This window comes from Aptenodytes forsteri, unplaced genomic scaffold (genome assembly GCF_000699145.1).
Source record: "Aptenodytes forsteri isolate BGI_AS27 unplaced genomic scaffold, ASM69914v1 Scaffold309, whole genome shotgun sequence".
NCBI lineage: Eukaryota > Metazoa > Chordata > Aves > Sphenisciformes > Spheniscidae > Aptenodytes > Aptenodytes forsteri.
Window position 1 is genome coordinate 5,787,124 of NW_008795857.1, and position 25,060 is coordinate 5,812,183.

At 37.6% G+C, this 25,060-nt stretch overlaps 2 protein-coding genes across 3 annotated transcripts; one reads left to right on the forward strand and one right to left on the reverse strand.

Moving 5' to 3' along the window:
• The first annotated feature begins 239 nt into the window (after window positions 1-239).
• Window positions 240-18,870, forward strand: EIF2AK2 (eukaryotic translation initiation factor 2 alpha kinase 2). Its single transcript, XM_009283787.2, has 16 exons — window positions 240-581; window positions 4,165-4,279; window positions 5,441-5,607; window positions 6,418-6,544; window positions 8,228-8,310; window positions 9,282-9,372; window positions 10,363-10,397; window positions 10,567-10,701; window positions 11,139-11,258; window positions 12,722-12,829; window positions 14,482-14,674; window positions 16,867-16,909; window positions 17,191-17,273; window positions 17,804-17,899; window positions 18,172-18,234; window positions 18,311-18,870. The coding sequence occupies exons 1-16, from the start codon at window positions 478-480 to the stop codon at window positions 18,428-18,430; spliced, it is 1,683 nt and encodes a 560-aa protein (XP_009282062.1). The 5' UTR covers window positions 240-477; the 3' UTR covers window positions 18,431-18,870.
• On the reverse strand, window positions 18,441-25,053 carry GPATCH11 (G-patch domain containing 11). Of its 2 annotated transcripts, none has more exons than XM_009283785.2 (9): window positions 24,833-25,053; window positions 24,519-24,745; window positions 23,589-23,630; window positions 23,389-23,509; window positions 22,570-22,660; window positions 21,293-21,397; window positions 20,396-20,477; window positions 19,765-19,850; window positions 18,441-18,668 (listed from the first exon to the last, which is right to left on the reverse strand). In XM_009283785.2, the coding sequence occupies exons 1-8, from the start codon at window positions 24,877-24,879 to the stop codon at window positions 19,795-19,797; spliced, it is 771 nt and encodes a 256-aa protein (XP_009282060.1). In that variant the 5' UTR covers window positions 24,880-25,053; the 3' UTR covers window positions 18,441-18,668; window positions 19,765-19,794. The 2 variants fall into 2 exon arrangements, with proteins under 2 accessions (XP_009282060.1, XP_009282059.1); XM_009283784.2 differs by having other exon boundaries at window positions 18,441-18,692.
• Between the last annotated feature and the right edge of the window lie 7 nt (window positions 25,054-25,060).

Consider the following 25,060-nt stretch of genomic DNA (forward strand, 5'->3'; position numbering starts at 1 on the left):
GCGGCTGCCTGCCGGCTGCTCCGCGGCCGGGAGCCTGGTTTCATCTTCGGTGTGTGTCACCGAGCCTGGCAGTCACCGCGGTTTGAAAGGGTATGCTAACCGGCCTCTTGGCTCCCCTCTGAAGGAATCGATTCTGATTCTGTCTGGAGAAGCGTTACTGATTTTTTTTTTTCCACAGGATTCGGTGAATGGTTCAGCCTTTTCCTGCCAAGGAATCTGCTAAGAAATCTCCTCTCGTCACTAAATTCTCTGCTCTGCTTTCTAAATCTGTCACTCCAAGCAATGAGTCTTCAAAAACAGTCGCAGATCAACCACTTGACTTAGAAATTAGAACTAGTTTTCCTTGAACTTTACGTTACTGGCACCAGTTTTCTATTTTACATCACAGCAGGATTAGGGCCTGTCTCTACTATGCCTGGAGGCACAGACATATCTTTGAATGTTGCTTTGCAGAACCTTTTTTGAGATTGTGTCAAAATGGAGCGTGAGTGTATGGACAAGATCAACAGCTACTGTCAAAAGCAGAAACTTTCGCTGGTTTATGCCGACGTCAGGATGACCGGCCCATCTCATGATCCTGAGTAAGTTCACTATGCACGTCAATAAACATCAGGACTCTTACTGCAATGAACAAAGTGGGTAAAGCTTGCAGTCGTAGAAGTTAGCTTGCTGAAAGTGTCTATGTGGCAGGAGAGCTGATTGAAACCATAAATTGAGTGGTAGCTGGGCGGGGAGGATGTCATGTGATAGAGTTTGAGGAGAAAACTTACTTCAGAGTTGATGGCCCTTTTTTGGAAAGCAACAGCAATGCATGTGTTCCTGGTAACTATATCATAAGTATGTTATGCATCTGCCGTGAAATCTCTCAAGAGGTGGGGTGGGTTGCAGCAAATATTTCAGTTTATGATCGATGCTAACTCAAGTGCTTTGATTTTTATTTAGTTTTACAAAGCGTAGAAATTATTTGTGATTTATGTTGTTAATTTCTAACCATAAAGGTTGGGTGTATGTTAATTGATTGGGTACCAGCATGTTTTATGTGTAGTTAGTTTTTGAACACCTGTTACAAGAGAAGGGTCTTTTGCTTAAGCTGTTTTGCTTTTACTTTTAGAGACAATTGCAGGTGATGGAATATGTTTTATTTTTTAACACAAATATGGTGTTTTGCTAATTTTTTTCCCTTGCCAGAGATCATAGATACTCAAGATCTATGATGTTTCCTTGTGTGAGGGCTTTTTTTTTTCTAATTTTGCTAGTTTGCATGAAGACAAGCCTTACGCTAATAATTTAATATCTTCCATGTTGCCAGCCAGCACTGTCTGTGCTTATTCTTAGACCTGACTGTAGTTCCAGAATAAATTAATAAGTATTATCTAGGTCTCAAATGTTAATCAGTTATCTTTATTTTTTTCCCCATGCGGCTCATGTAATTCAAAAAAGTAACCCTTATCACAGGAATGGCTACAGCTGTAGTCACACAGCTACATCATGCTTCAAAAGTGATGGCATGGGACTAACAGAATTTACACACATTTCAGATTTACTCATTTATCCCATTTATTGCACTTTCTCATTTCTTTCTGTGTGCTCTGCTACATTCACAAATAGAATTCAACCCATTCTCTTGTATCTGTAAGTGATGTGAGGTGTGACAGTGGTATCTAGGAAAATCTTGGATAACTTGGGCTGTTCCAAGGAGTACAACGTACGGTGTCTGGCTACAGCAATGAGTGCTGTAAACCTCCTTCAGTGCCCTTGTGGTGCTCTTTCCCGGTGCTCTGCTTGCTAATGGGATGCATTGGCCACTGCTGGTCCTGAGCTGGCTCCCTAACTCTTCTGTGCTGTGTCCCATCTCACAAGTCCTCCAGCAGTTGTCTGAGGCATGATGCAGAGACACTTCCTGTCATCTCCTCCTGTCCTATCCTGGTTTTGGTGCTGTAGCTGCTTCCACTACAATGCCTGGCAGGGTCAGTGCTGAATGCAATGTAAGAAGGTTGAGGAAGCCCAGGCTGGCTCAGTCCTGAGCAGCTGCGAGCTTTCTTGGGCTGGGACCGCAGTGTGTGGACAACCAGACCAGTCCTGCCTAAGCCTGTCAAGTCTGGGCAGTGCTTGTTAACTTGGGGTCCATGGTGGGTAAGCGTGACTGTACCTTTGGGACCAACTCATGTAACAATCATTCAGATAACCCTCCACTCAGATAATTAACTCATGGGTCATTGAGACTCAGCCTGCAGATTTCCTCGGGATGGTTAAATAAAATGGTGGATTTTGGATGCAAAGTCATAGCTGAATGTGTGTAGTGTTCAGCGCTTAGATATGGGTTGGCTAACAAACCCTTTCCCAAAGAACAATCTTTCTTTCATGCTTTTTTTTTGTATGCTGTTTCCTATGTGTAGAGTATGTGGCACACTATGGTGTGCCTTGTCCTACTGTTTACCTCCTTAAGATCTCTCGTTAAGACTTGATTACGCAATGACTGCAAGCACTGTTCTCCATCTGCATTGTTTTTCACCCAAACATTTCATTAAAGGGAAGTGGAAAGTGAAGTTGGAATAATGAAAAAAGTGAATTCCTGAAGTCATTCCACTATTTGAGACAAATTGTCCCACAGAGAAACTCATGGTGTTATATCTAGACTGTTTCTTTGTGTGAATCTATCTTGTTGACTGTGAGCTTATGTATCTATATGCTCTGCTGCAATCTGAAGTACAGACGTACCCTGAGGGTATAATAACGGTCACTTTAACTTGATGCAAGCCTGTGCTGCTGCCGAAAGCAGAGATCTAGTTGTTGCTTTCTCCTCTGTTGCCTTTTGTGCAAAGGCAGTAGCAGAAACATTAGGGATTTTGCAGCTGCAGGACAAGTCGGATCTGGGGAAGAACTGATTTGGCTGAAAACCAACCATTCGTTATTAGGTCACTGTGATGGGTTGCCCCCAGGTGGCAGCGAAACCCCAGCCAGCCACTCACTCACTTCACCACAGTGGGATGGGGGAGAGAATCGGAAGGGTGAAAGGGAGAAAAACTTGTGGATCGAGATAAAGACAGTTTAATAAGTGAAGCAAAGCTGTATGTGCAACCAAAGCAAAACAAGGAATTCACTCACTGCTTCCCATGGGCAGGCAGGTGTTCAGCCATCTCCAGGAAAGCAGGGCTCCATCACGCCTAACGGTTACTTGGGAAGACAAACATTATAACCCCAAATGTGCCCTCTTCCTTCTTCTTCCACCGAGCTTTTATTGCTGAGCGCGATGCCATATGGCATGGAATATCCCTCTGGCCAGCTGCCCTGGTTGTGTCCCTTCCCAGCTTCTCACACACCCCCAGCCTACTCGCTGGGAGGCCAGAGTGGGGAAAAAGAAAAGGCTTTGATGCTGTGCAAACACTGCTCAGCAATAGGTAAAACGTTGTGTTATCAACACTGTTTTAGTCCCAAATCCACAACGTAGCACCATACCAGCTGCTATGAAGAAAATTAGCTCCATCCCAGCCAGACTCAGGTACAGTCAGTCCTGAGCTGCATCAGTTCTCTGTTCTGACTCGCGGAGTTGCTGTATGGGAAGCGGTGGGTGCACAGTTGTGCAAGGGAGGGGGAAGGGATCAGTCGTTGAGTGTGGAAGGGCAGGGCTGTTTTGGTTTTTTTGGGACTGCCTTTAAATTCATGTCTCATGAAGCGCCAGGCACGTTTTTTGCACTTACTAAATAGTGCATGTAGCAGTGTGTCAAAGGTGAGTGTAATGTCATCTCTGGATCCATGAAATCAAGATTAGCTAATCTTTCCTCTCCATAGAGTTTTGCAGTGCTGAGATGTGTCCTGGTGGTAGGGCTTCACAACCTTGCCTGTAACAATGCTGACCTTAGGCATTCTTTTACTTTTAAAGATTTAAATAATTTTGCTTTTAAAAAGCAGTTAAGCATTTAAAAGTGCTGTTAGAACTAACAAAGTACATGCATTTGTGACTAGGGAGGAAACATTTAAAATTATTTCTACTAAAGAATTATAATCGGGAGTTAGATATAATAAAAACACATGAATACTTAAATACCTCCACAGTTAACTTACAGTGCTTTGTAGATAATAAAAAGAAAGTTGAATCTGAGAGGGTAATTAAGTATATATGAGACAAATAGTAACAATGTTTTAGAAAAGTTTCCTTTGTTGCAGGTTCACAGTTGTGGTTAAAATAAATGATGTAGAATACGGTACAGGCACTGGTAAAAATAAGAAAGAAGCAAAAGCAGTAGCAGCAAAAAAAACCTGGGAAATGATTGAGAAACAGGTGAGTAAACTGTAGGATTTAATTTTTTCTTTTTTTTGCTAGTAAAGGTTGAAGATGAATCTCTAAAAGTAGTCAATAAAAGGTCATTGTTTTCTTTATTTTGGAAGAGTTTCTAATTATTTACTTAAGTTGTCTCTGTCTTATTCAGTGCTTTTCTACTTTTTACCACTGAACTATTTTCCTTATTGTTCTACTGCAGGGTTGGTATGTAATATCGAGAGTGTTTCCTCCTCTGCTGTTACAGGAGGGTGAGGAAACGTGTTTGCCTTTGTTAAGCTGGTATATCCAGAGTGGACAGCGTTCCTATTTCATCTTGACAACTGTTCAGTAATTCAATGTCTTCAAAACATTTGCAGGGCATTGTTCAGTGTGTCTGTTGCCACTCTGCTCATAAAATTGCTTACTTTCACTTGATCTGATTCATCTTTGTTTCCTTGTCATTATATTCTTTATGGTTCTATGCTCTTTATCCTTCCTTGATTTACTTTAGGTCTGAATTTTGTTCCTCTGTTTTCTGCCATGAGTTTTGGGGTAGCCATTCTTTTTTTTTTTTTTTTTGATTCTGAATGCAGCTTAGCACCTTTCTTGTGAAATCTTCTTACCTGTTTCCATATGCTTTTTACTGTGTCACCATCATTACTTTCACAAAATTGCTGCATGTTTGTTAATATATTATTAATGCTGCCTAATCATGAGACAGCTGAAAAGTCCTGCTTTCCCCTCTTGTACGTGCACAGGCGCATTTGCAGCCCTTGCTAATGGCAGCATCAGTAGCATCCTGCTGCCATCCGTTTTCTTGGCTCTGGTCAGGCTGTGAGAAAATTCAGAAGGCAGCATTTGCTTTTTTTTTAATGAGACATTTCACAGCTGGTTCCCTGTCTTTTCTTAAAAGAGGTGGGAGGAGACATGGTGATAGGTTGTTAAAGGCATTGGTGCGATACTTGGAAAACTGAATTTACATTTATTTGGAAATTCAAAATGTAATAATTCTGGGTTGGGATGGCTGTCCTTTGCCACAAGGGACTCTGTTAATGCAAACTTGGGATTTCTTAAAAATATGTTGAGATGCTGACAAACGTTGCAGCTATATTAGATCTCGTGCACTGTTAATCTATTTATTAAGCTTAAGTTTTTAAGTTACCTATTTCATTTGTTTTATAGCCAGAGAGTCCTTCAAATATGCAAGCTGCAGAATTAATGACAACTCCAGTGACCTTATCACCTGTACCAGCCAGCGACTATGTCAGCCTACTAAATATGTATTCACAAAGGACGTTCCAAATAGTTGATTATCCTGCCAAACGTACTGGAGACGCCCATGCTCCCATGTAAGATGTACTTTGTCTTTGTACTTGCTTTTAATGCTTCTTTGTGTTTACTAATGCTACCATTAGTTACCCTGAGTAGTGTTAGATAAATCTTTAGAAATACAATAAAAATTTGGAGGTAGTCTGGAGAAAATCCAGTGGAGGGCCATCAAGGTGGTTAAGGAGTTGGAGGATATGGCATCAGAGGAGAGGCTAAGAGGACTGAATTTGTTTAGCTGGGAGAAGAGATGGCATGATGATAAAATTGTAGTCAGTGCTGACAAATTGTCAGTTACCTTGGTTGTAGCTCTGGCACCTTTGTGGACCTCTCAGCATGTATTTTGGAGACCTCTAGGAACCAAGTACCAAGGAGAGCCTGTTTGTGTCCCCTTCTGTATGTATTGCAGTCAGTGAGTTGTAGAAACGTTCCAGCTAATGACAGCTGAGGGATGATAAAGAATATCTACATATTTTAACTCTCTTGACAATATCTGCTGGAAAACTCCTCCTCTCTTCCCCTGCAAAATCAGCCATTTTAAAACCTAAACTGCAGATAATTTCTAATTGTGGGTGCATATGATATGATGCTTTGAGGAGTTCAACCTTAAAAAGTGCTAAATATTCACTCTCTGAAAATTGGTTATCTTAAAGGCATGTCAAATTAGTTACCTACCTTTATTAATTAGATTGAATGTATATTGCAAATACTGTCCTGAAGATGTATATTTCAGATCTCCATTCTGTAATGTCAGTTGACTGTAGTGTTTAAAAGCATTAAATTAAGACTTGTCATATGGGATATAAGACTTTATTCCCTGTTGTATTTTACAGGTTTTCCTGTAGCTGTAGAATTAGTGGTTTTCAGTGTGGAACTGGCACTGGAGCTTCTCTAGCTACTGCAAAACAAGCTGCTGCAAAAGAAGCGTTTGAGAGGCTGAAGCAGGAAGGCCGTCTAACAGTATGTGCTATATTTAGCCTTAAGAAAGAAATTTAATTCTTGTACCTTTAATCTTTGAACAGATTTCCTCATTGTATTTAAAAGCATATTCTATGGATTCCACTTAAGAGGGAAACGATCCATATTTTGGTGGGTTAGTTTGGCTACAGGATTCTGTTGGTGAAATTTATGTTGTGTTTCTATATTAAATTGCTGGATTAAAAAATATCACAGTTGATATCTCTGTGTATTTCAGAATATGGTCTGATATGTTGTCATTCAAGGATGCACATACATTAAAAATTCCTGAATCCTGACTACTCTAACATACTGATTGTCTCCTGTGTGCAGTGTTGTCGAGCAGACTGGCTATGAACATAAATCTCTTACTGCCTTCTGTTGGATCAAAAATCTATTGTGAAATGTGAGAAAGGCAAAAGTGGGAGTGAGAATCAAGACGACTTGCCTTCTGCAGTGTTCCAAGGCAGAGTCTAGTGAAGCAATTGCTCACACCAACCTCTGGAGAGCAGAGCTGTTGTCTTCATGTCGGCGATTGTATTTCCATACGTGCAAAAAATTATCAGAATTCTAATATTGATCCAAACCCACTTCTGAAATGCACAGAGCAGTACATATGAGCTAACTTAAATGAAGTGTAGTTTAAAGGGAAGGAAGGCAGTACGGGGGAGGAAAGAAATCTTTTAACTTTGAGTACTTTTTTCATTATTTGGCTCTTTACTGTGAATTTTAAATGCTTCTTTTATTGTTGTTTTTAAGTTAAGCATGTAATTAATGGCCTATTATAGCTCTAGGATCCTTCCTTAATATTTTCCTGTGCTGCGAGCTCATGGGTCTTTGCATTTTCATCAAAGTCTGAAATTTACTACCTCAAGCAGAACCTCTGTAGCAATTATTCTAAATTCGGGGTGCGTTGTTTTGGTTTGGTTTTAATTTTTATTAATTCCCAGCGGTGTCTGTGTAACAAACAAAATGTAACTAGCAAAAAGTAAAGGCCCAGTACTCCTGAATTAAAAAAAATGGGTTTTGTTTGTTGGCTATCATTGAAACATAAACCCTTAAGTTTTTTTACTTTTTGTCGGGTTATGGTCTGTAACAACTGTAGGTGTTGCTTTTAACGTTACATTTATGGTCTTATGACATGGGGAGGGGGAGAGAAGGAAGAACCTCTACTAACTATTTAGGATTAATTTTTTCAGTCGACACCGATTTAGTAATCCAGGTTTTGCAGGGTTTTCACGCTGAAGACATTGAATGTCTTTTTGTACAGACTGAGATTTTCAGTTCTGCTGATTACATATACCAAAGCCTGCATGTCTCATTTTCCGCACAGACAACTGTGGAATTAAATTGTACACACAGACAAGTAAACAATGAAAAAATTTGCTTTTAATAACTGTTACTCTTATCCTGATTTTTAACGGATCCCAGACTCTACTTCTGCAGATGTGCCTATGTAGTCTCAGTATGAGTGGGAAAACGCTCACTGTGACAGGGCCCTGTGTTTCACTCCTCTGGGTGGAAGTTAGGCAGATGCCTTTCTTCTGCAGGGCTTTGGATGTTCCCTGCAGCTAACGACTTCCACTTAGGACCTTGTCATCTTCCCTCCCCCCTCTTTGAATGGCATCTTTTGCACTAGGGATTTTTTCATGTGATTTTGTTAACCATTCTTGTTCCTTTTTTCAGCTGGGAAGTGAAAAAACTAGCAGCAATTCTACGTTTAGTGAACATAGTAATTCCTCTCAAGTGTCAACTCAGTCTGACTTGGAGTAAGTTCCGTTCACTGATAATGTGATAATAAAATGTATTTACTGATTTTAGAGGGTCATGTGATCTAGTTCTAAATAAAATCTGTCATCGTTTCTTTATTGCAGTATAAAGCCATTTAATTTGAGCTTATATTTCTTAGACTTCAGAGCAAAATTTGTTGTGCTTGTGCAATTTTATTTGAGTCCTTAAGGGTTAGCCTATAATCAGTTTAGAGCTTTCTATAATCATTTTAGAGCTTTCTGATATATTTATATTTTGCCATGACTAGTTCTTTCAGAAGCATTTTTACTGTGATGTAATCAGAATAACCTACCTCATTCAGTAGCATTATTTCATGCCATTTTTAACACTCGTTTTCCTATTGTGACACATTTGTGAAGTCAATATAATTCAATTTCGGTACTTTCCTGTGCTCCACATTCTGCTTTCTTCTCTGGTTTTTTTTTCGTTTTTCATTCTCCATAAGTCTTCATTTCCACCAGGGGAAAAATTTGCTTGGCGAAAGAAAATGAGCATGCATAAAGTTTCGTTTGTGATTTGGGAGCCCTAGGTCAAGCCTTCTGTGTCCAGCAGTTAATTTGACTGTAGTGCCACTACCATTTCTTTTATGTTCTTTGTGCGATTGTAAAGCAAGCTGATACGTACCATGCTAGAGGTGGCTGCACTGCCTTGAAATAAGCATCTGTATTTTACCTGTTTAATCAAAGGATATAATAGGATATATATCATATCTAGGTATCTAGATATCATGATATCATATCATAGAAATGGAGGAGTGTATTACAAAATGTTACTGTTTTTTTTGCTTTCCCGCATAAAGTTTTGTAGTTTAAATCAGTCATGAGTGTTAATGCTTTTTCAGGTTTTGCTTTTAAAAACTGTGTATTTTTTATGCTTCTTTTTTTCTTGTGGTAATCATTTTATTTATGATTGTGTTATTTTCACCTAGAACTACTCTATTATTTTTCAGTAACAGCACTGCTTGCTTTAAAGTCTTAGCTGCAAATTTGATAGAAAAAATGAAAGACATGGCAGTATGTGAAAAGCCTTCACCTTCTCAGGTATAGTATGAAAATGGTCTTCCTCATAATTACGTTTTAGACCCCGAACAGAGCAAGCTTCTTGTCAGAGTGTAGCATCAGTTTGTTCCTTTATCCGCTAATTACTAGAAAACACACGTGCATTTTTCCTAAGAATATTCAATACTCTCTTACTGTTAACCATTAGTCATTCACTTCTGTACTGTGGACCCAATTTATGTACTGTTGACCAAATGGGCAGTACTCCCAAGAAAGGGGATCAAACTAAGCTCATATTTTTCTGTGGGAAGAATGATGATGTCATACGTAGCATATGTGAAATAAATCAGTCGAGTGTTAATGCTTTTTCGGGTTTTGCTTTTAAAAACTGTGTATTTTTTATGCTTCTTTTTTTCTTGTGGTAATCATTTTATTTATGATTGTGTTATTTTCACCTAGAACTACTCTATTATTTTTCAGTAACAGCACTGCTTGCTTTAAAGTCTTAGCTGCAAATTTGATAGAAAAAATGAAAGACATGGCAGTATGTGAAAAGCCTTCACCTTCTCAGGTATAGTATGAAAATGGTCTTCCTCATAATTACGTTTTAGACCCCGAACAGAGCAAGCTTCTTGTCAGAGTGTAGCATCAGTTTGTTCCTTTATCCGCTAATTACTAGAAAACACACGTGCATTTTTCCTAAGAATATTCAATACTCTCTTACTGTTAACCATTAGTCATTCACTTCTGTACTGTGGACCCAATTTATGTACTGTTGACCAAATGGGCAGTACTCCCAAGAAAGGGGATCAAACTAAGCTCATATTTTTCTGTGGGAAGAATGATGATGTCATACGTAGCATATGTGAAAAATTTTAAGCTAAGATATGGCTTCATTCTAGTACTTTGTTTATATAAGGTATGAACACATTTATAGACAATTCCTAGATACATTCTCAGACACATTTTAAACTAAGCATAGTGAAAATACTCATGATATCTCAGTTAGTTTTTTTTCTCTTTTTCATGTAGGGAAACGCACAAAGTTCTGCCCTGAAATCCAAAAGGTACGTGTTTATTTCTAGGTTGCTATCTCCCATAAACTATATTGCAAACCACTTTACTGTTTCTCTATCTAGCAAAGAAATGCCGCTATTGGGAGGTACATTTCTTTTCTCTTGTCACGTATTAGAGAAACGGCTCATTGTAAGTTTTTTGCTTTTATCCTTGTTAAAGAAAATTGGCAGCTAATTTTGATAATGCAAGAAACGAGAAAGAGAATAAAAAAAAGTCAGATTCAGATGCAAGTTTGCCAGGTTTGGACACAAATACCAGTGAGGAGAATGGAAGTCCATACACTGTGAATAAAAGGTAAGAAGGATTTTTTTTTAAATAAGATCTGTATGGCATTTACAGTATGTAGTGGTCTAGATTTGTTTGTTTATTTATAACAGAATGTGTGAAAATACCGCTGTAAAAATCACTTTCAAAGAAAACTTGTATTTATTATTTTTTTTCTGGAAATTTCAACTGTAGTATAGCAACTGACATGCAATGATATTTAATACTTACAACCAAAAGTCATTTGTGTGAAGATGTGAGGGTAATTACCCTACATGCTTTCAAGAGTCAGTTTCCTTTGTTTTTCTAACCTGCAAGACTGTGATTTAGACCTGTATAGGTGTTGAGTGATCCCTGTAGAATGATATTTCAGCAGATGTATTAGATCATTCAGGATCATTTTTATATCTTGTAAATTTAATGTTAAGTATACTTAAGTTATATATCTCTTTTTTTTTTTTTTTAAGATTTCTTGAGGGTTTTAAAAATATAGAGCCTATTGGTGAAGGTGGTTTTGGGAATGTTTTCAAAGCAACAGCAAAGCTTGATGAGAGAACCTATGCAGTCAAACGAGTTCAATTCGCAAGGTACGTATTGTATATTTACTTCTGTTTTTTATTTTAGGACAACCTTAATCAAGATTTTAGTACTTTGTTTTGTCTCTTTAATAATCCTAGGAGCATGCAAGCAATTTTTCATTATTAATTGTCCATTCTTTCTGGTAAACTGTTTTCTTTAGTTCTAAGTGAAGCTGAAAATGGCATGCAACTTTGTTAATTTTTGCATGCACTGGAATAATTTCAGATGCAGCTGTAAAAAAGTAGATTTGTTAAGTTCTACTTTCCCTGAACACACTAGAGCTCTGGTTATTAATATCGCAAAATGTGTTTGAAGAAAACTTGCTGATTAATAAAACATTGAAAGCAGTACTGTTACTTCTGACAGGTTACATGGAAAATTTACACATCAGTAATGCATAATGACTATAGTTAGAATAATTTCAGATGCAGCTGTAAAAAAGTAGATTTGTTAAGTTCTACTTTCCCTGAACACACTAGAGCTCTGGTTATTAATATCGCAAAATGTGTTTGAAGAAAACTTGCTGATTAATAAAACATTGAAAGCAGTACTGTTACTTCTGACAGGTTACATGGAAAATTTACACATCAGTAATGCATAATGACTATAGTTAGGGAAAATAGAGAAAAATGGCAGTAATACGTTTTGTGGTTTGTAATTGGAAAATGCTTTCTATATGACCCATGTAGTCATTATTCTCACACCGTGTTACTTGTCCTTTATAAATCTCAACAGAGAATGATGATCTTAATTTATTTTAAAAGTAATTTTCTGTAACCAGTACCTAGTGGAGTATTTCATCAGCAGCTGAAAAACTTGAATTTCTTTTAGGTAATCTATTTGAAAAGTTTCGAGTTGTTGGAGATACTTGTCCCTTACATTGTGTAACTGCCCTTCAAATTCTTGTGTTCTTCACAAATATATGTTATTTTCATTTGTATTGCAATCCTGAAACTATACTAAAAAACATTCTACTGATTCTTCAAATAAAGACTGCTGGTCTGCTGATGGGTTTGAACTTACTTCACTAGGCAATGTTACAACAACAGGTGCAGGCCAAATTTAGTAATAGTTCTTCATGAGTTTTTACACTGACTTCTGTATATGTAAACAAACTTCACAGAGGTGAAAAGAAAACATGGATGTTTGCTACATTGTGTTTGGCTCCCTAATGTAATTACGCATTGCAACTATCTGCTTTTTTCAGGTTTTTTTGAGTGGGGCTTTCATTTCTAATACGGTTAAAACATTTTTGCACTTTGAATAACTGAGCAGATGAAAGAAAACCCACAGAATTTTGAACTACAATTTTGAACTTGTATGAAGGAGAATATTATGTTCTTTTTCTAAATTAATGTAAAACTATCTGTATACTGCTACTTGATATCATGTCTTTTATTTAACTTAGTATTAAATTTTTATAGGGAAATGCCATTTGTTTTTGTTTTTGGTTTTTTTCTCCTCCAAATAGTAACGTAAAGCGTGAAGTAAAAGAACTTGCAAGACTTGACCACGAAAACATAGTGCGGTATTATTGTAGCTGGAAAGGGTACGACCATGTAACGTATCCAGACTCAAGGTAACTACAAGATAGTAGTTTGCACTCACAAACTTGTTTGCCCTAGTGAATTTTATGTTGTAAAAAGAAAGGCTGATGATTGGTTATAAATCGTTATACAAATATAAATGCATACACATACTTAACATACTTACTGTTAGGAAAAAAGGCACAGTACTTTTCAGCAGCAGGTCATATATAATTAATTATATCTATATTTTCTTTTCCTTGATGAGTAAGATACATCATGTAATTTTATCTTTCTCCTCTCTCTTAATATACAGAACTTGCTGAATCTATAGAGGAGTGTAAGAACGCAGAACTCAAAATTTGGGGCTAGAATTAACAACAGAAACTAAAAAATTGTCTGGCGGTTGGCTGCCAAATTCCTGATCGGAAGTTTCCTTTTTTTCATAAGTACTGGTCAGCCAGTAGCTCTCATAGATTTACTTATTTCTCTAAGTTAGCATTTTAACCATGATGCCTGAAACAGTTTTGATTGTTGAGACCAGAAATACAAAATGAAATGCTCTTTCATTTAGAGGTAGTCTGTCAACACTAAGATTTTTCGGACAGCAGTGGTGAGAGTTTTACTCGCAAGTTAGGTTATTAAGTTTTCAAAGCTTCTGTGGTAAGCTTTTTTCACTAGCTGTAAATTCATACCCTTCAGATAGGTTGCCACACTTACCTAGAGCCATAAAATATTAATGGATTCAAAATTATGGTTGGCATGATATCCGTCCAGTGTGCTCGGTAAATAAGGAATAAAATGGGGGGAAAAAAAGTCTTGTGTCAAAACCCAACCATTAATATGTTGGCATCTCAATATCACTTACGCATTTTATATTGAACAGTTATTGGGTAAGAGACAGAAAAAAAGTCTTCAAAGCTGAGGTCCCAGCCTGGAATTCCACTTAGTGCCCTGACCTCAAGGCTACAGAGAGGCCCGAGCCACTTAATGCTTGTTCTTTCAGTACCTCAGGCAGCTTTATTTCAGGGCACTCAGATCACACAGTGCAAGTAGGAAAAAGTGGTGCCGCCTCCCCTTCATATCGTCCTTCCCCTCACCATCTCCAGCCTCCGCCTATCCTATGGGCTGATGGTGAGGGAACTCTTCAGAGCGAGCTCTCAGAAGGGTTTCTCTAACTTGCAGACTGATGTCAAAGATGGTCACCGCACTACCTTCTTGAAGGGACAGAGGTTGAAAGAATGTGATCGTTCTGGGTAGGAGGGGAAAGCTAATGCTGTGTTTGTTGAGCAGAACAGAGAATACCTGCCAGGGACTTGCAGCAGCTCCTAGAGGGCAAGATGGGAGCCAAGGACAGTGCTATTTCTTCCTGTGTAGGACATGCCTCTAGATTCAAGGGGAGCAGAATTTGGGCACTCGGAAAACTTCCAGTGTGAACAAGGAAGCAAGCAAAATGTTAGGAATATTCCGGGGGTATGCAGCAACTGAGCAGGGATTCTTTGGTTTGCAGTTCTATGTATTTATATCTAGTACAAATTGGTCTAGGATGTTTTTTAAAATCAGAAACTTGCAGACTTTGTTTTGGGGAACTCCAAAAATAATTAACAAAAAGGTTTTTCAAAGAAGAGGAACCTGAGAATCACTGATGGCTTGGGAGGAATTGTATCTTGCCAGTTTCAATATGGTATATAATTTTCTTTTGCAGGCAGGAGTCAGACAAAGAAATTTGCTGTCTTTTCATCCAAATGGAATTATGCGAACAAGGGACTTTGGCAAACTGGATTGAAAAGAATAGAGAAGACCGAAAGTATCATCAGATGGCACAAAACAAATTTTTACAAATACTGAAAGGAGTGAAATATATTCATTCTGAAGAGTTAATTCATCGAGACCTCAAGGTAAGTAGGATAGGTAATTAAAAAAAAAAACCGATAAAAATAGTACTTATTGGAATTTCAGAAAATGTTAAATTGTTCTAGTCTTTGTTTAATCTATTATCTACCCTAGTAGTGTGCCTCTTCTGATATTGCTAGTGATTAATTTTTTCCAGCAACTGGCTGGACTTTATCTTAAAATCAGAAGGTAAAGTGGAGGATCTCAGAATGCAGTAGTTCAAAAAATCAGTAGTCATCAGTTAACAGGCATTTTCAGTGTATTACGTGTTACTGGGTCACAAGACTGTCTATTGGTTAAAGAAATAGCAACTTCACTTGATAAAATAATTAAAAGAAAGAAAGTGAAAAGTTGAGTCTAGGAAGTTTGCTCTTGCCATATTGTAAAGGGATAGTTTATCTATGCTAATACATACTGTGTTTGATAACAACACACTCTAGTTGCTCTTGTGTCACGTATGCATACAAATATTTGAATGCTACTTTTTTGATAGAATTTCAGTCTCTACAAGTGTACAATCATAAAAAGATTTTATTTCAATATAGAGATTATAAAGGACAAAGTTGCAAGCCTTCAGGGCTTCGTATGCCAGCTATAATGTTGCTTACAGAGTTTTAAATCACTCATTTTGTAAAAAAGTCATTAGTGTGGTGGTGTTCCTAAAAACAGCTGTAGTAGGTCACATTAAATGTTGACCTAGGATGCTGTTCTCCCCGTATAGTGGCTAATTCCAAACACCTAGAGAGTACTAGAGCTGAGAGACGACAGAGTGATGCTGTCCTTGATGCATATTCCCTTCTCTCAAGATTTCCAGTAAACTGAAGTTTATGGACTTCTTGAGCCAGAGATTGAAATCTTTTGCATATTGCATTCACAAATGCATTCACAAGTCTGTAGCTCCAGATCATGTTCACTGCCCACTTGTAGAATCTTGTCTTACGGACAGATACATTCTTATCTTCCAGAGCTTTTGTGTCATGCTTATTGCTACAATACGGGAACAAACCACAAATATACACTCATTATTTTCCCTAGATGCCTGGGAAAAAGAGGCCTAATAAGTGCCTTCTCTCCTCACCCATTAACTCGTAGCTCTTCCCACTCTCTGTGCTTTGTATTTTCTTGCTCCTTCAGTCCTACTTTATTTTCACCTCAGCTCAATCTCCTACTTTTCCCTATTCCTGCGAATCTGCTGCCCCAGCCCCTTATCCATGGCATCTGGCTGTAACCGGCTTCCAAGTCCTATTGCTAACTTGTCTGTCTGCATTTGAATTTAGGAACTTTTCTCCCCACTTTGATCTGCCATCAACTTAGATGCTTGGCCATCTGAGATCTGCGTGTCCCAGAATCAAAGCTGCAGGATAGGTTCAAGCTGAGATGAATCCCATTTGTACCTGGTGTGAGCAGAGTCTTCAGATAGTGTAGCCAGGTATAGGTACTGTGTTAAACGTGTGTGGACGTGATCAAACTTGAACACAAGAACTGCATTGGGCATTCTTGACACAAAGATCTCTTCCTGTTAAATATTAAGTCTCTCCTGGCCTTACAGTCCACCGGAGCTTCTTTGAGTAAAAGATAGCATGAGGCTGTTTGGTTTTGTTTTAGTAACATTCAGAAATGTAGTTTCCTTATCTTCTTTGGGAAACTTCATCCAAGCATATACAATTCTATTTTTAGTTGCTTATGACTTTGTTGAATTTAACAATGGGATGTTCAATGGAAACTTAAAAGTAATACTGTGAGCTGCCCCTAGTAAGCCCTAACTCTGCAATTGACTTAGTACAGATAATCCTGCTGTGCCTAGGAGAAACTATGATTTGAGTGGAACTCCACGTGAGCCTAAATGCTTTGCCCGAGTGTATCAAAGCCCAGGGTTAGGACTGAAGACTAAAGAGCACTTCTGGATATGAAATGTTAGATGCACAATGTATTTGAAAAACATTAAAGCATGGTAACAGTTATGACTGAGCTAGTGGAAAAAGAAGTTGCAGTTACTGTGGCATGTACTACTTTAAATTTAGTTTGTGTTTTTCAAAATTAATTGAACTTTTTTCTGTTTCCCACCCCGTCAGTTTCTTAATGCAAATTTCTGTGAACAATTACCAGATTTTATGGGGAGCACTTCTGTGTCTGATTACGCTTGACGATAAACCTTGGTCATATGGTGATTTTTTTTTTTTTTTTAATATATATATAGCCTCAGAATATATTCATATCACATGAAGATAAAATAAAAATAGGTGACTTTGGTCTTGTGACTTCTGTGACATTCGCTTTGCTAAACCTTGGTCATATGGTGATTTTTTTTTTTTTTTTAATATATATATAGCCTCAGAATATATCATATCACATGAAGATAAAATAAAAATAGGTGACTTTGGTCTTGTGACTTTTGTGACGTATGGGACTTTGACTGAGAACAGAGGAACAAAATCATATATGGCACCAGAACAGGTAATTATCCTCCTACATTAATGTCTTCAGAATATATTCATATCACATGAAGATAAAATAAAAATAGGTGACTTTGGTCTTGTGACTTCTGTGACGTATGGGACTTTGACTGAGAACAGAGGAACAAAATCATATATGGCACCAGAACAGGTAATTATCCTCCTACATTAATGTCTCTGTAACTAGATTTGCATTATAAACTCAGCATTGGGTATTCTCAATCCTAATCTCAGTACTAAACCAAGTTGCCTATTCTGGAGAAAGCTGTCTGCAAGCGTGGCGATTTATTTCGCTGTGCTAACCTACAGGGTCTGACACTGTGTGCTGTAAGGAATGCTCTTGCAAAACCAGGCTGCCAGCCACGGATTTCAATTTGAATTTAGGACCTCCGTTAACGGTGGCATTTGAGTCCTTCTGTATGTTTCATTATTTGTGACAGAGGTATGTTGGCATGCCTTATCTGTATAGGTCTGTAGAAGTCTTAATTTCAGTGTGTTCAATGTGACATCATAGTCACTATTTAACAGGTTTGTAGCAGAACGGGTTAACAATTAATAAGATCAAGTAGGGCCAGTCCTGTAGCCTTGGGGTGGAAATTTCTACTGACTTCAAATTTTGCTTTAAGAAGTGCTGTCCAGTTGGATTTGATGCCTATATTGTTCTTGTTCTAATCTTTGTAGTGTGGGGACAGGTATGGAAAGGAAGTAGACATTTATGCACTGGGATTAATTTGGTTTGAAATTCTTTCGACATTCACTTGTCATGAGAAAGCTACGGTATGTAATCTTTACATTTTAAAAAAAAGTCTCACTGTCTCGTTTTGCCTTGCTGCTGGTATTGCACGCTGATTGCATGCTAGAAGGAATCTGTGTATCTAGAGTACTGTTTCTACTTTCAAACTGTTTATAGTTACTTTCTTTTTGAAGCCTTACCTTTTTGTAGATTTGTATTTTCCTAATTACTTCAGTAAATTATATGGGTCATAAAGTGAGATGCAAAATATAATCAATGGAAACATACTGAAACTGTTCTCTTTTATGAATTTCAGATATGGCCTGAAGTTAGAGAAGGTAAATTTCCAGAGCACTTCACTACCCGATTTCCAACAAAGGTATGGGTTTTTAATACATTATTTCAGTTATTTACTCATAAAAAATAATTTATTGACATTTAATTTCTTTTTGCAGGCACCCATAATCAAAAAGATGCTTTCAAGAGACTCTTCAGGAAGATACTCTGCATCTCAAATACTTGAGCTTCTTAAGTCTGTTGATAAAAACAACTTGCTTAAACCTCATAGTCTGTAAATGCCCTTTTAAAAGGCTTTCAGACTGTGTTTAAATCCAGAGTTTGATGTCTGTTGAAATTGATAAAATAAAGTAAATGTCAGAAGCAACAGCAAGACTTAGGATATGTCTCCTCCTTGGTGCTTTGCCTTCCCGCCACTGAGGAGCTCGTCAGCCAGAAGAGTCACATCACCATTCACACCCGTCAGCTGCAGACCAGGACAGGATACTTCTGCAAGGACTCTCTTGTGATTTTTACCTGGAAGCGCAGGTTGTGGATGTGCTGGTTAAAAGGAATAATACAAATGAATGCGTAGTGTTTTTTATAGTCCTATGGTAATTATTGCTGATCTGCTGCAAATATTTGTTGCTAAATAAGAATCTGATTTTACACCCTCTTGTAAGGCCTGAAATTGTTTTTTTCTCCTTATCATGAATCACAAATACACAGAGCATTTCACTATTCTGGACTAATTAGTATTTCTTTGCAGTGGTCAGGGTCTCGGAGGAACGATATCCTGACACAGACAAAACACCACTAGTTCCACTTTCTCTTCCCTTTCACCCATAAAACTAATCTTATAATATGAAAATTGATTCAAATTTTCAAACGTCACAAACTTTGACTGAATATCCTTTACAGTTTTTGGACAGAACACCCATAATACCATTACCTCCTTACTGAAAAGTAATACTGAGCTTGTCCCAGTAGCTTTTGGTACTTTTTTTTTGTAGTATTTGTATACTTCAGCAGTACCTTTCTATTAATGACTGTTTACAGTAGCAACTGCTGTTCCCTAAAAATAAAAGGCATATTAAAATGTATTTTTTATATAAAAACAAAAAAACAACAACATGATCCGGTACTATTTAGTTATGCAAAATATGCACCTTTACATACAACAGAATATTGGTTCAAATAACATCACTGTAATGTTTCACAAGCTTTTTTTCCCCCCACCAGGTCTAAGATAGTAAGGAAAAAAAAGTCTGATGTTTAGTCATCTCTGTAAAGATGAAAAAAACCCTGTTTAACACATTATACAACAGAGTAACTAGCCAATATTTATTCCTTTACTCAAACCTGAATTTTATTATCAACTGATCTTGTTCAGTTGGGCAGGGCATAACCAAAGACTGTGGAAGGCTTAACCTGCTTCTCAATTATGGCAGTTCAATTATAAATGCAAAGTTTTAATTCCTATTAAATTGTGCATCAAGCAGAAAATCTCCAAGATGCTTCAGAAATGTGAGTTTAACCTGTCAACATAACTATTCTTCTGCATACTTTAGTGTGAATTCTTCAGTCTGGCACAGCTCTGAACCTTCTAAAAGATATTATGAACTATACATACTTATCTAGGACTCCATCCTTTAGAAAAGCTTTAGTCATGATCTGCAGCACTGTCTCCAGGGCAGTTTGATGATAAATCTTGAGAGTCTACAGGATAAGCAGAGAAAAAGTGAGCAATATCAGCTCAGAGGAGGAAAAAAAAAAAAGTTGCTAGAATTATTTGAAGAATCCATGTAAAGCAGATTAAATAGCACTCAAGAAGGTTTGCAAGTTATTAATTCCATGCTTTGTTTTAAAACAGTGAACACAAATTTTACCCTCTTTGGTGCAGTGAAACTGGATAGTGTTCTAACTGTTTCAGAAACACCTGCAAGCTTTCACAGCTTTTTATGGTACTAGTTTTAATATTTGAATATTGTTTTCTCAAAACAAAATTAATATGAATACCAATTCAAATAAGTGCCAGTATGGTTGGTAGTTGGTTGGTTGGGTTTTTTTGTGCATGTAAACACCTAAAAATTGGCTTATAATCAAAACGTACAAAGCTTTGTGCAAAAATGAGCAGCCTGGAAGGAAAATTTGCTATGTAGATTTAAAAGACTGCAGTAAGAGAAACAGAAAGGATAGATTGTACTATTTGAGTCTAGCTGCGTAAGCAAAGTAAAACACTTACAAAACAGGTTTACTCTTACCTTCATAGGTTGTTCCACACCAAATGCAATAAAAGTGTTCTTCTCTCAAATAGGCAGTCAGGATGCGTAGCTTTTCTGATACCTAGAGATATGTACAAGTATGCAATGATCTGGGGCTCACGTGACATAAAACAGTTTGAGCTACTAGCTTTGCTAAAATAGATTGTTTAGCCTTTTGCTATGGAAAAGCTACACAATACTGTAGCTCAGTAAGGCATGAAGTTTCCCAAATTTGTAGCATACAGCACAGGAGTTCATGATCTCTGAAAAGTTAATGGCTGTTGTTTGCTCATCCTTCTTTCCAGCTAGGAAACCTGCACTGAAGAGAGAGCTAAAAATATTATCTAGCTACCTTATTTCAAGTATATGATATTTTTGGTGGAATTTTTCACACCTAATCTCTGCAAATCAAACACGTAAGACTAACAACAGCTGTGTAATCTAGTTCTCAAAAAATGTGAATTTCCAGTATCCATCTTCAGCTAATCTGTGAAGCATTTTCAGAAACTACTTAGTGATTCTAAAATTCAGCCTAAGACATGAGATGAGGCATCCAAAATTAAAACTCAAAAGCAAATAACTTTGATCAAATATGTGATCTTGCATATCTTGGCTAAGACACAAAAATGTTTAGAATTTAATTTCTAGGCTACTTTTTCCGAAGATCAGCTTCAAAACAGATGAGCAATAAATCAGTGGTTTAATGTTTTATATTTTATCATGCAACTGCTATAAAAATTGCTGCTCTAATATTGCAAAGAGGCCATTCACTACAGCTTGGAAAATGACATGTATACATATATCCTTTATACGTGTATGTATGTATGTATACATACATCCTTTTTAAAGGAATATTAAATCTAATTCTGAATTGAGCCATTTAGTTGCAGAGCTTACACTTAAGTCTGAGCTTGTGCATTCATCTTCCTTGTCTTCCTCATCCTTTTTGTCTTCCTCTTCAGGTTCTAGCCAATACCAAGTCTCCTTGGGAACATCAATATCCTTAAATAATGAAGGTTTAAAATGAAAATTACCTGCCTTTGTAGGTTTTCTTGTAAGATGCTGGATAAAACCAATTTCTAGTAGGTGAGACGGGTTTTAAGACTTTCCTGTATAGTATAACCAAGAATTACTAAAGCTGTAGTGGGAAACTAAGTACAGCGGTCCACAAGAAGGACTATTCACTTTTTTAAAAACAAGTAAATGCATGCTAATATTAAGTTCTATTCCATCCATGTTCAGTATGTGTAAGGTTACACAGCAACATAATCTCACACCAAGGCTGTGAACAGATACCCTTTTTTATCAGTTGAACACATGCTGGCCCAAGTTATTTTATCAAGAGATCACACACTGCTTCCTAATCCACCTCAGGTAAAGTTAAAGGAAAAAGAGTCAAAAAAGATGATCTAAGCTAATTCAGCCAATTTCGTTTGAAGCAGACTAAAGAGTATCAAACAATCTCAGCAGAACTTGTGAGGCAATATTAACCTCTAACAGGTTAATAGAGAAAAGAAAAATACTTGAAATTTTCTAGTGGCAAAAATTTGTAGTAGTTCACCGCTATTACCCCTGTTATTCCTTGCAGCTGGAAGGTACTTTGTTTTGGGTTTGTTTTTTGTTTAAATGCTTCTTTGGTGAATCTGCTGATTCCCTCAATGATGATCCCCATCCTTGGAGATACTCAAGAGCTGTCTGGACATGGTCCTGGACAACCAGCTTTAGGTGACCCTGCTTGAGCAAGAGGGTTGGACAAGATGACCTCCAGAGTCCCTTCCAACGTCAACCATTCTGTGATGATGTTGCTCCCTCACTGGAGGCAAACAGCCCCGTCATTTAGGATGGCCTGACTTTGGCTACTGAAAGATATGCAAACAGCTGAAAAGTAACCACAAGAATGCAGGAGCAAGAACAGGTGAGCTCTGTTGACACAAATTAACATGGGTCCCCACATAAGTTACCATGAGGTTGGTGTACACCTTCAAATATCTTAATGGTGCAAACATACACTTTGAAATACTTTAAAAGGACTGAAGCATTGCCAAACATCAAGACTTCAGGCTAGTTATCGCACAATTTTAGAGAACTTCCAGGAATTGAATCACTACTTTCTTTGTAGCCTGTATCTCTAACCTATAAGCCTTCCTTCCAACCCCCAAAAATATAGGTCTCACTTTTTGCATATCTAACTGCTGGCAGGCCCTCTGGCTTTTTCGGAGGTCCCCTTCCATCTTACGTTCTTCTTGTTTGTTTTTGAATCTTACTCTGTTAAGAAAAAGTAGATAGCTAAAATAAACAGGTAGACAAACAGTGAGATGCATTACAGTCGACAGATTTTCTAAAATAGAAAAGCTAAGATTCTAGCCCTACTAATTCTCTCAGACCAGGACAACATTGAAGTTAAGAAGTCCTTCTGACATTGTTTCTGTGGGAGCACACATTTATTTCTTGGGAATTATACCTTCAAGACAGTGCTTTTTTGATCACGCTACACTGAACATTGTTTCTTCACCAGGTTTTCATAAGACATGAAAAAAGTGGTTCGCTAAATATCTGCAGAAGATACAGCCTTCCCTAGGCTTTTCTTCTCCACATATAACAAGCGAATCAGGAGCAAATAAAACATAAACAAATTTACCCTGATTTTTAAAACCATTGTAGCAACATTGCTCAGGATTATCTGTGGATTTTATATTAAAAAAGACGACATGGTTTTCTGATTTAAAAAGTTGCAAATTACTTGAGAAAACTTAGTATGTATATTGTTTGCATTATTAACATTTACAAAAATAAATGATGCAGCACACACTTTCAGCATTACAGCGTTCATCTGCTTTTGCTTTAGAACTGAGAAACAATTACTCTGTATTTCAACTCTTACCTCTCATTGAAAACACTCAAAAATAGTAACACATTAAAAGAGTAACCAAACTTAAAGCATAAGAAGAATCATAGTTTAGACACTGCTTGGAATATCGGTTACATCGTTTTACCTGAACTGATCTGCAGCTTGTTCATTTGCTTGTTTTTTCATATGGAGTTTTTGTCTGTAGTTTTCCAGTTTTTCTTCAGCTTTTCGCTTTTTTAATTCCTCGTGACCAAGCCCACTTCGGCCTATGTAAGTTCAAAACATGAATGTAAGCAGTTGAGAAGCTCTCATACCCAACTAAGTAAATTAGGAAGTATCACAAACCTGTTTTTATGTTCAAAGGAATAGGTTCAACAATGCCTTCTCCTGCGAGGGAAAAAATAGGTCCATTTAAGAAATCAGGTCTTTCTCAAACTATGATTTGTGCAGTATATTCAAGTAGGCAAGCTGCTTTTGCTATTAAATATGTACATTTTCTTGTGATTTTGTTGCTTGGAAGTTGAAAAATCCCAAATCAATGTACGTTTAGTGCATTACAAATGACCCAGCTGAACTGGAACTCCTTCTCTTTTTTGGCTTGCCTGCTGGATTGCTATATACTTTTTTCAGGACACTACCCAACTGAAAGAAAATGGCGTTGACTTGACAGGTGTAACATACCTGTGATGAAGACTGCTTTGTTACACCCTTCTGTAGCATTTTTCATTCTAGAATCTCACAACTTGACAAAGATGAAGAATAAAAAGAATCTGTCTGGGCCAGTTCATTTGACGATTGTCTGCTAGAGACATGCTGAACTGGCACAGCAGTTATTGATACTTTTCTTTTACTGATTTTACTTCACCTATTAAGGCTTCATAAGGGTAGGCCAGCGTGCACCATTTCTTCTTCAGAATCCAACTATAAATTCAAAGAGAGGGCTGACTTTTTTTGGAACACTGTTAGCTTTGCAAGACCATCAAACCATCCATAATGCAATACCTGTAGGCATGCACATATGGAAGTGCACTTACTGAACAGCAAGTACTGCTGCTTCCCCCACATCTCTCAATTGTCCATACCATTTTTATTTCAGTTTTTAGAGATTTGCTCTCATCTTTTGTTCTGCCACAACACATTCACAGTTCAGTAACACTAGGGCTCTCAGAGAGGCATTTATTGACCCTGTCTACAAACGAAGTGGCAGCTACAGTCTGTAAAATATAAACGAGCACCTGAATATAGGCACACGCTTCCAGACAGTGACAAGCTTACCACTTTTGCCAAGGGCCTGGCCACTCTTGTAGCCCATCTTCTGGAGCAAAGCAAAGCCTTTGTTCTCATGGCCCAATGCACTTTTCAATACCAAGTCACGTCTCTCTTTTTCTTCTTCTTTTAGACTCTTTTGTCTGTTCTTCTCGTTGGCTTCTTTTTGCTTTTCTTCTTTCTGAATAGCTTCCTTCATCCGCCTCACCATGGGCAAGCCTGGCCTTACATCCTGTCTGAGTTAATAATTCCAGCAAATATTAGCACTTTTTTTTTTTTAACATGTTTACAATCACTTAAGAAGGAAAAAAAGAGCCACCTACTTAATAAATAAATCAGACATGTAGTCTTCCTCTTCATCTTCCTCCATGTTTAGCACGCGTGCCCTGTTGCGACCCCTTTCCTATAAACACCGTCAATACGCTTTATCACGCGTTTTATATCTCTGCAGGTTACCTGAAATGCAGAACCCACAAGAAAAACTTGTCGCTCAGGTCTGCCGCGCTCGGTACGCGGCCGCAGACTGAAGTGGTACGGCGCTGACGGACGTG